The 10,653-nt window shown below is 50.6% G+C and overlaps 1 protein-coding gene across 3 annotated transcripts; it reads left to right on the top strand.

The window, feature by feature from the left end:
• The first annotated feature begins 669 nt into the window (after window positions 1-669).
• On the top strand, window positions 670-10,309 carry LOC111151824 (sorting nexin 11). Of its 3 annotated transcripts, XM_022510042.1 has the most exons (8): window positions 670-895; window positions 3,165-3,224; window positions 4,191-4,245; window positions 4,678-4,764; window positions 5,060-5,160; window positions 7,679-7,774; window positions 7,992-8,204; window positions 8,916-10,309. In XM_022510042.1, exons 3-8 carry the CDS (start codon window positions 4,204-4,206, stop codon window positions 9,187-9,189), a joined length of 813 nt encoding a protein of 270 aa, XP_022365750.1. In that variant the 5' UTR covers window positions 670-895; window positions 3,165-3,224; window positions 4,191-4,203; the 3' UTR covers window positions 9,190-10,309. The 3 variants fall into 3 exon arrangements, with proteins under 3 accessions (XP_022365750.1, XP_022365748.1, XP_022365749.1); XM_022510040.1 differs by lacking the exon at window positions 670-895 and having other exon boundaries at window positions 2,253-3,224; XM_022510041.1 differs by lacking the exons at window positions 670-895; window positions 3,165-3,224 and having other exon boundaries at window positions 4,070-4,245.
• The last annotated feature ends 344 nt before the right edge of the window (window positions 10,310-10,653 follow it).

Raw genomic sequence — 10,653 nt, 5'->3', positions numbered from 1 at the left:
GACAGAGAGGCAGGCAGAGAGAGAGAAAGGGAAGAAGGCTCTCTGCTGAGCAGAGAGCCCGGTGCGGGGCTCAATCCCAGGACCCTGAGATCATGATCTGAGCCGAAGGCAGAGGCTTTAACCCACTGAGCCACCCAGGCGCCCCCCAAAATTATCTTTTAACAGGTTGTTCAAAGACGTTTCGATAACATAAAAATCATCATATTCAACGTATTTTCTTTTCCCTAACTAGCTGCACGATCCTTCTTTGGACTTGCTTCCTCAGGTGAACGGGGTGCTGGCTGGGCCATCTCAGTTCGGTTTTCGCTGTGACAATCTGTGGTTTTACGAACGTGAGTTGGGACGCCTTCGATAACTCCGCGGGGGAACTGCAACCCACGGGGTTCAAATGGGGAAGCTCTCGGAACTCTGCGAAGCTCCAGGAACGTGGGCGTCTTCTTCCCCTACCCTCCTGCGCTCCGGACCGTCCTGGACCAGACAAATAGAGCACAGCCAGCCTCCTGACACTTCTTGGCAGCGGGGACCCTCCTTTGGACCTTTAATAACACTCCCTGGGCCTGGCTGGCTCTGACAACGATGGGCAGGCCAAGGCTCCGGATTGGCCGCCAGAGCCCATTCTTCGCTCCTCTCCCGCGTCCCAAGTGAGTGTCAGGGGATCCGGACTCCAGCCAGGGTCTGGGCGGGGCGGAGCGCAGCGCCTCCTGAGCAGGGATCGCCGCTGAGAGCTCGGGCCTGCAGGGGCGGGGCGTCCTGGACACCCGGGATTGGCGTGGCCGGGAGCCTTCTCCCGTCGTGCACCGGGGCCCCGGCCACTCACCCGGAAGGAGAAGCCGAGACTCTGGCTATATGGTGCGGCGCGGGCGGTGTCGCTCTGGGGCTTGTGTGCTGCTCTCAGGTGAGGGGTCGTGGGCGGAGCCGCGGGGAGTGGGTGCTGCTCTCCAGTAGGGCTTGAGGTCAGTAGTGGCGTTTGGGGCTGGAGATCTCGCTTGACATCTTAGGGACGAGGCTGTCTCACCTCCCGGGACGAAGGCGGGTGCTTGCTCTGGATCAAAGGAAGGAAACCCGGCTTTTTCATTTGTTTTTAAAGTATAAAGTATCTTTCCTTTCCACTGCCTAAGCTTAATAGTCAAAGGAGAAGGAGTGTCGTGGGGCCCTTTTCCCCCTCGTGCGTGAAGAATGGAGGTGGAGTGGCCGGTGTTCGGCACATGTACCGAAACAGCTCGGGCTAGGTCCAATGACAAGTATTTTATGGGACAGAGGCGGGCTCTGGCGCTAGACTGTAGTCGCCCTTGTGACTTACCTCGCAAGTGTAAGGAGTGGCAAGTTACAGACGGACGGAACGACGGAGCGGAGCTGCTTGGTTGGGAACATACAGAACTTGGTCAGAAAAGGAAGCATCCTGTGCCACCTGTGGGTGTTTAGGAAGGAGAGCTTTTTGAGTTGCCATGAAGCTCCAATGGCTCAAGAATGAGTAAAGAGAAATAGGAGTCTTGGTGGCTCAATTCATTTTTATCACCCTATTTTTTAGCCTTTTTAAGTAGTTTAAATGAAAGTGAAAATGGTGGTGCGAAAGCTATCTTTCGCTATCTTGAATTGTTAGGACATAGGAGAACTTTACAAGGAATCGACATTGTAAAAAGCAAACAGTTGGGCTCTTACCAGAGAGGTTGGTGGTGGTACAGGTGGAGAAAGTAAAGGAAACTTCAGATGTGATTGGAAGGACCCAGGAGTTGTAGTTAGTGCAGAGTGAGATGCATACGTAGCTGAGAGGATTGCTGACTTACCCTTATTTGAATGAGGGGGATCCATCTCCCAGATCAGGAGCTAACCTAAGGAACTTCCTTCTTCCCTTCCACGGGCGGAACTGAGCTTCATTTCCTTCTGGGGAGTGGCATTTATGTGGAGGAAGCTGATGGAGAATGGTAATTGCTAGAAATTATGACTTGGGAGTCTAGGTTTTTGAATTTGTTCCAGTGTCCAGTGTTTTTAAGGGAAAGTTACAATAGAAACTTTGTTAATGCCCTTTAAACTTACATTTAAGAATACAACATCTTGGGGGTGGTGCTAAGATTTTTTTTTTTTTTAAGATTTTATTTATTTGACAGAGAGAGATCACAAGTAGGCAGAGAGACGGGGAAGCAGGCTCCCTGCTGAGCAGAGAGCCTGACTCAGGGCGTGATCCCAGGACTCTGGGATCATGACCTGAGCTGAAGGTAGAGGCTTTAACCCACTGAGCCACCCAGGCGCCCCAAGATTATTTTTTTTTAAGCCAGTGTATTAAAGCCAGTTTATAGCTATTTGTTTCTCAGTGGTTTTAGCCCTAAAGGAAAGGAGAGAAACTTGCGCTTGGAGGTGGTTCAGAGCCCTAGACACTCTTCTTGAACCTGAGAATGACGGCCACTTAGTCACTAAATTATGGTCCTAAATTTGGCAAACCTTTCAAGGCATAGATGTGTGAGCCCCACTGAGTGTATGGATGTCTGTGATTTCCTTGTCATCTTTCCCTTCATTACTTTTAGGAAAAGATACGTCAGAATATCTAACTCTCTGCTCCCGTGCTGTCAGTTTACCAAAGACTGAAAAGAGAAGAGAAAAAAAAATTTTTTTTTAATCTGAGGAGGTTAATGGTTCACAAGTTGGCCTGTTCTTTTTGGTCACAGCCATTTGATGGCTTACATCGGGCATGTTACACATTGGTTGCTAAGGAATTGGAATTTTCTTTCAATTCAGGACCCCTTTGTGACGGTGCCTGCAGCAGATGAAAAATCAGATTGTCAGCAAAAGTACAAAGATGGTATCACAGTCACAGAACCTCTAGTTTGCTCAACGGTGTAGCCCAGTCCCGTCATCTACCAGGAGGTTTTGTCTCTGTGCAGGGCAGTGGCTGCGTGTGGAGGGATCTTCTGGTATACTGGAAGGAATTGGGAAAGCTCTTTGCTCTGCTAATTTCGTGGTGTAAATGAGTTCCCCTTCTCCTGAAACATTAGCCTTGTGTTAGCAAAACATAAAATAGAAGGGAACTCATTACACACTGTTCTAATTGTAAGGCAGAACTAATAAGAGAATGTGTTTAAAATTAATTGTAGGACTGTAAAAATGAGTGGGTGTGTGAATGGGCATGGGGGGAGGAGAGGGAGAGCTTCGAGATGGTCTTGTTTTCCCAGGAGCCAGCCTGGATCATTTGTTGGCAGTACATATTGGCTGAAGTCAGTTTTCATTTCAAGGTAAATTGGAAAGGGAAATTAAACCTTATTGTTCCGCTCTTAAGAGAGGAGAAGGGGGTGGAGGCGGCCGCCAGGGTGGATGCTGTTGGAGTGGTTCTAGGAGTAACAAGATTAGTGCTGTATTTTAACAGAAGGTGACATCATGGGCCCCTTTGGACTGGAGTAACCCTGCGCTGGAGGCTTCATGGTCCCCTTGTCGGAGTGGGCGATGTCGCTGCACATGTAAACGGTCACATTGGGGGAAATCAGGGGCTTAGGCTTTAATGAATCTTTACAAAGGAGCGGAAAACATCCCGAGCCGACCCGTGCAGCTGTGGGGTGCTTGGACAGAGGTGCAAACCGGATAGCATGTCGAGAGAGGAAATGATTGGAACCATGGGCTTGGGTTTGGGAGGACGGGTTAGATAAGGGAAGGTCGCAACCGGGCAACCCATTCAGGTGCTCCAGGAGCTCTCCAGCTCTACGATTTACCTCTGGGTAGGACTGTTTAGCAAGACAGAGACTTCAGGGCGGGGGTATTTGTGGGGCTTAGTTGTCTCTAAATCTCCAGAAGGGGGCGCTGTGAGGTACACTTGCAGAGGCGTATCGTAGGCCCCCAAAACAGCAGCTTTCACCTGCAGCCCTCAGGCAGAAAGGTTGGACAACCCAATTTGCCTGTTCCCCTTGCCTGAGGTGAGCGCTGCACAGACCTAAACATGCTTAGCTAGAGGTGGCCTGGTTGAGGGTCCCGGCTGTGGTCTGCGAGGGCAGGCAATTCCCCCGGGGCTTTTAGCTTAGCACTGGGCAAAGGCAAGGGGATTTTTTTTTTTGCTTCCTCTTAAGTTTTACACAAAAACCCCAAAAAAGGTGCTTGGGTTTTCCCCGGGGGAGGTGGGGGCGGGTCAATGAAAATTTTCTTGATAAAGAGTGATAAGAATAGAAGCATACTAACCATAATTTGTTCCCCTGTCCTTTCTCCCCCATCAGATGTTTTCTTCCAATGGGCTTTGGGTGTAGGATGTTGGAAAACCAAGAGCTGGAGGTAAGCATGTGGTCTCCAGGAAACAGGTGGGTAAAGTTTGATTGGATTTGGGGAAAGACACCATTCATTGCTCTATGGTACTCTAACGACAGTAATACCTTGGGGGTTCTGATGAGCTCAAAATGAAGGCAGGAGGTGGAAATCCACAGAAAAGCCATTCCTGGGAAATAAGGTTCTGTTTTGACTAACGTTTCCATTTGTTGGAATGCAGCTGAATGTGAGGTTCACTAGGGCAAGGATTTTTGTCTTTTGTTCGTGTTCTGCCCCCAGTGCTTCAGAACAGTGTCTGACATAGTGGGTGGTCAGAAAATACTTGTTGAGTTGAATGAATACATGAATGATGGTTGGTGCTGATTGGGAAAATCCGGCAGCCTATGTTGTCCAAGCTGGCTCACTGTGTGGGTGAGCTGAAGGAGCCTTTCTTACCTCTAGGAGGTGATTACTGTGCGTGTTCAGGACCCCCGCGTGCAGAATGAGGGCTCCTGGAATTCTTATGTGGATTATAAGATCTTTCTCCACGTAAGTGCTTCGGACTTCTGTATCGGGGTCAACCCCTTCTGGGGCTGAGGGCTGGTGCTGAGGCAGAACCCGTTGGTAGATGTTTTGACTGTCCTGAGCCTGAAGAAAAGGAGGGAGGAGAGGAATGAGCTTGGGGTCTGCCGGACACCTGCTCTCAGGCTGCCTGCTGGCCCGTAGTCCCTGCTCAGGATGGGACCTGGTGGGTTGGGTCCTCTGTGAATGTGACGATGAGGAGTAAATCTGGTCTTTTTCTACTTGGGTTTTTTTTTTCTTTTTCATGTACTTCCTCCTGTAGACCAACAGCAAGGCCTTCACTGCCAAAACGTCCTGTGTGCGTCGCCGCTACCGTGAGTTCGTGTGGCTGAGAAAGCAGCTCCAGAGAAATGCTGGTTTGGTGTGAGTTTGCTTTTGTTTCTTTCTCGGGTCTGAGATTGGCTTTTTGGAGGCATACACAAGAACCAGAGTTTACAATAAAGAAAACTTGGCAACATGTTAGGCACTTAGGAAATTGAGAATTGGGTTCTAAAATTATGTTTTCGAGTCAGTGGAAAAAGTAAAGACAGGGGCGCCTGGGTGGCTCAGTGGGTTAAAGCCTCTGCCTTTAGCTCAGATCATAATCCTAGGCTCCTGGGATTGAGCCCCACATCGGGATCTCTGCTCCGCGGGGAGCCTGCTTCCTCCTCTTTCTCTGCCTGCCTCTCTGCCTACTTGTGATCTCTCTCTGTCAGATAAATAAATAAAATCTTTTAAAAAAAGAAAAAAAGACAGAGTTCTAGTATTTTGACTGAACAAAGTCATAGAAATATAAAAAATACTTTTCCTTTTTTATATGCATTTTCATCTAGGGCTACACAAATGTACTGTTAGCATTTTATATATGCGTGTCACTCGTGATCAGAAACTCATTAGCACTTGGACTTATGTGACCGGTGGTGTTCCTGTCCATTTGACGTGTAATACAAAATGTTAATTTTTTTTTCTTTTTTGTGCAGAGACCTTTTCCCAAAGACATAACAGACTGAAAGTCTTACGAAAAGCAGTAATGTTCACTCCTCACTTAAACCACCCCAAATAAGTCCTAAACTGGAGACAGTGTAGAACAGTGATTCCATTGCAGGACAGTCACTGAATGCCCTGGGGATGGGGTCTGTGGGTGACCTAGCTGGTTAGTTAACATGTGGGACTGATGAGGCCACTGTCATGGGTCAGGCCCTCACAGCCAGTTGGAACTTCTGACAGATTCTGCATTCTCTTTTTTTGTTTGTTTTGCTTTGCTTTTTTAGAGAGAGTGTGAACTGGGGGAGAGGGGCAAAGGAGGAGAGAGAGAAAGAGAGAATCCCAAGCTCACCCTATGCCCAACACAGAGCCGGATGTAGGGCTTGATCTCACAACCCTGAGACCATGACCCCCGATGAAATCAAGAGCGGGATACCTAACAGACTGACCCACCTGGGCACCCCTGGCCTGTTGTTTTTTTAAAAATATGTTCATAATAGAAGCTAGGGAGATTGAAAGAGTTTGTGGATGCCTTGCTGCAACTCAGCTACTTTTAGAAAATTCAGAGCATGTGAGAGGCACCTGGGTGGCTCAGTGGGTTAAGCATCTGACTCTTGATTTCCTCTCAGGTCCTGATCTCAGGGTTGTGAGATCGAGCCCTGCGTTGGCTCAGTGCAGAGTGTGCTTGAGATGCTTTCTCCCTCTCCCTCTGTCCCTCCCCCTGCTCTTTTTAATTTTTTTTATTTTCTATTTTTATTTTTTTGCCCTGCTTTTTTAAAATATATAAATAAAATCTTTTTTTTTTAAGGTTTTATTTATTTATTTGACAGAGAGATCACAAGTAGGCAGAGAGGCAGGCTGAGAGAGAGGGGGAAGCAGACTCCCCGCTGAGCAGAGAGCCTGATTCAGGGCTCGATCCCAGAACACTGAGATCACGACCTGAGCCAAAGGCAGAGGCTTAACCCACTGAGCCACCCAGGTGCCCCAAATAAAATCTTTTTAAAAAAATTCTAAGTATGTGGCCCTCTTGGATTGGAGGAGGTCTTGATTTATACACAAGGACCCCACGTGCTCCATGCTGCCATGTTTCTCCATTTCAAATAAGTTTCTCCATTTTCAAAATAAGGGCTGATGGGGCTCCTGGGTGGCTCATTCGGTCAAGTGTCTGCCTTCAGCTGAGGTCATGATCTAAGGGTCTTGGGATCGAACCCCATATCAGGCTCCCTGCTCAGCAGGGTTTCTGCTTCTCCCTCTCCACTGCCCAGCCTGGCTCCTCCATCCCCCCACTCATACTCTCTCTCTCAAATAAATAAATTTAAAAATAAGAGCTCGGGGTGCCTGGGTGGCTCAGTGGGTTAAGCCTCTGCCTTCAGCTTGGGTCGTGATCTCAGGGTCCCGGGATGGAGCCCCGCATTGGGCTCTCTGCTCAGTAGGGAGCCTGCTTCCCCCTCTCTCTCTGCCTGCCTCTCTGCCTACTTGTGATTTCTGTCTGTCAAATAAATAAATAAAATCTTAAAAAAAAAAAAAAAAGAGCTGATGGTGGGAGTGGGTTTTGTAAACAATGTAGTTTAGCAGCAGTGGCATTTTGAAGTCATAGACGTGGTTCAGGTACCAGCTCTGCTGGTTACTAGTTGTGTGACATTGGGAAATTTACTTAACTTCTCTGATTCTACCTCCTTACTCCTGAAATGGGGACATCAATAGGTTTTTCATAGGGTTTTTGGGAGGAGTAAATGAAATAAGGTTTGTAAAACATTTAGCACGGTGCCTAACACATGGCATGCAGTCAGTATTAGCCCTGCCCCCCGCCCCCACTTTTTAAAAACCTATTTGTTTTGATTTGTGCCTCTTCCTTGCTCAGTGGGCAGAATGTTAAATGTTAACATTTATCTTGGGTGTTACATTATGTGATCCACAGGCCTGTACCTGAACTTCCTGGGAAGTCAACCTTCTTTGGCAGCTCTGATGAGTTCATTGAGAAGCGGCGACAAGGTCTGCAGCACTTTCTGGAAAAGTGAGTAGACGGAGTGGGCTAGTACCTGCCTCCTGAGTGCGGGAGGGGAGAGGGGAAGGTATCGGGCAGGATGGCCCCTTCAAATAGGTAGGCCTTTCCTGCACCCCCATCCATGCCTTCAGTGCTCGCTCAAGCCGGAAGCCCTTCAGGGGGAGGGGAGCTGAGGACAGCAGCTGCTCAGCGTGAGTCTGTGCCGTACCTCCTGTGTTTGCCCCAGGGTCCTGCAGAGTGTGGTCCTTCTCTCAGACAGCCAGTTACACCTCTTCCTACAAAGCCAGCTCTCGGTGCCCGAGATAGAAGCCTGCGTCCAGGGCCGAAGCCCCATGACCGTGTCTGACGCCATTCTCCACTACGCTATGTCCAACTGTGGCTGGGTCCAGGAAGAGAGGCAGGGCTCCTCTCACCTGGCTAAAGGAGACCAGCCAAAGAGGTAACGAGAGCTCTCTTTTTTTTTGAGGCACTGGGAGCTAGGATTACTGTTACCTGGGCCAGTGAGGTGTCCGCTTGATAGAGGAAGTACCGTCACAGCGTTTCAGGCTCTCAGAAGAGGCCTCGTCCTCCCTGCGTGTGGTTCTCTCCTCTCACATGGCAGGGCCTGAGCGTCTGGGTTAGCCCATCCCTGGGTAGCGGGCTCTACTGTTGAATCCTGGGGGGAAGAAGAGAGGTCTCGCTTATTCTTTATTCCTCTCCCCTCCCTATTTCAAAGTAACAGCTTTATTGAGATGTAATTTACGCACCATAAAATTCACCCTTGGAATGTATCATTCAGTAGTTCTTAACTTAGCACCCCAATTTTTATCACCCCAAAAGAAACCTCGTACCTGTCAGCAGTGACACGCTGTTTTCCCCACCTCCTAACCCCAGTGACCACTAATCCACTTTCTATGTCTGCGGATTTGCCTGTTCTGGACACTTCACACAAGCGGAGTCCTGTGTGTGGTGGTTCCTGACGAGCTTCTTTCCCTCAGCGTGTTTTCAGGGTCCACCCATACTGTCGTGCCTATCAGCACTTCCTTCCTTTTTACGGCCAAATAATACTCCATCTCCGTGGTTGTACCACCTTGGCTGTTTGTTCACGAGGCTTATCCACTGATTTTTGTGTATCTGTTCATGCCCTCGTTCCTTTCCCATTCTTTTCCAGTTGCTGCTTTCTTCCAAGATCCGGCAGGAGGAGCTCTCCCTCACCACCTCCCAGGGAGGAAAAGGACCATTTCGAGGTGTGGGCTCCCGTTGTTGACTCTGAAGCTCCTTCCTTGGAAAGCCCCCCTCTCCTTCCCTCCCCCTCGCCATCATGCTGTGATTTTGCAAGACCTGTCGAGGACGCCTCTGCTCCTCAGCCTGTGAGGAGGGCCGTGGGAGGGGACTGTGCCGTGCCTTTGGACCCTGGGCAGTTAGAAACGGTTTTAGGAAAATGAGCTCTGGTCCGAGCGCTGGGTTCTGCCCGGAGGCGGCAGAGAAGATGCCGGCAAGGAGGCTTGCTGGGGTGGGAAAGGGGCACAGGGTAGGTGTTGGGGAGTCTGGGCCACTTACTGTCTTATGGTCACCTCTGCTCAGGTTGGTGGCATAGAGGTCGGTCACCACAACTCCTCAAGCTTCCTCCGTGGGATTAAACACTGGACGGTTTTAAGTTAGGCATAAGGCCCACCATGGGCTGTTGGTTTTACACAGAAATACGTGGTGTGTTTACTCTCCTGGGAGCTGAATTGCTTTAGATGTTTGTTAATGGGCGCGGGAGCATTGCCTCAGGTTGACTGGTTTGGGGGGACCTGGAAGTGACCGCTTTTAAGCTGTCCTGTTGAATACTGACCGGATGGAAATGGTTGTGTAATCGTATTCCCACTGGCGGGCTTCTTGCTGCGGCCCTTAGAGCACTTTGTTTCCGGGAGGCTGGCCTCTTGCCTCCCTCCTTTCGTGGCCAGGGTGGTGAGTGTTTGTTCTCCCACCTCCTTGCTTCTCCTTCTTGAACACCACTGAACCCACCGGTGCTGTGACTCCCGTGGCTGGGGGTTCCCGCCTCTCCCCAGCCCTCAGTCTGGCTGTGAGGGGCCCTAGACCCATGACCTCACTCACGGCCGGCCCTGGAAGAGACCCCAGGAAGCCAGAGGAAAGGCAACAGTTTCAGGGGCTTTGTTTTAGAAAAGGCTGTCTCGGGCTGTCACCTTCTCCTCTGGCTGTAAAGCCCAGATGTGACAATCTTTTCTGCAGGGCTGGCATGGGCTCCTTTCTTTTTTGAATCCTTCTCTTCTCCCTTAGTAACAGCCCCCTGCCCCCAGGGCTTCAGCTCCCACAGTGTCCCTCTGCTGTGTGGCAGGGAGGCCGTCTGTTCAGTCCAATGGGGCGCAAGGGCTTTGTTTGTGCCTGGAGAGAGGGCTCTGGGGATGGAGATGAGGAACGACGCGCCTTCAGACAATGAGGCATTCTGCCCTCCCGCTGCCATAATTCCTCTCCACGCAGAGCCCGAGCGGGTAGGAGAGGAGCGCCGGCGGCGCCCTGCCTGCTCAGCGCTCCCCTCTCGCGAACCCCCCCCTCCGGCCGCCCCCCCCCCCCCCCCCCGCTTTCCCCCTTCCCCCGGCGGTGGGCTCTTCCCCTCCCGGCCTCTGCTGGGGTGAGGGGGCTGCCAGGGTGTTGCGATCGGAGTCGAGGGGCTTTGGCCTGAAATAAAATCCAAGTATTTAAGACTGTTGCCATTTGTGTCTAACAAGCTGTAGCCGAGGAGGAGGGAGCGAGGGCTGGCAGGAGTTACTTTCATAAATCATGAGTTTATCAGCGTGGAAAGAATGGCCCGGGCGCTGCGGCTCTCCCGCGTGGGGCGAGCGGCCCGGTCCGGCCCCGGAGGAGGGGCCGCCTTCCGCAGCGCCGGGATCCGGCTTTTCCTCCCC

Source organism: Enhydra lutris, unplaced genomic scaffold, assembly GCF_002288905.1.
Source record: "Enhydra lutris kenyoni isolate GAN:26980312 unplaced genomic scaffold, ASM228890v2 scaffoldscaffold26, whole genome shotgun sequence".
Classification (NCBI taxonomy): domain Eukaryota; kingdom Metazoa; phylum Chordata; class Mammalia; order Carnivora; family Mustelidae; genus Enhydra; species Enhydra lutris.
This window is presented reverse-complemented; position numbering and strand designations above follow the sequence as displayed.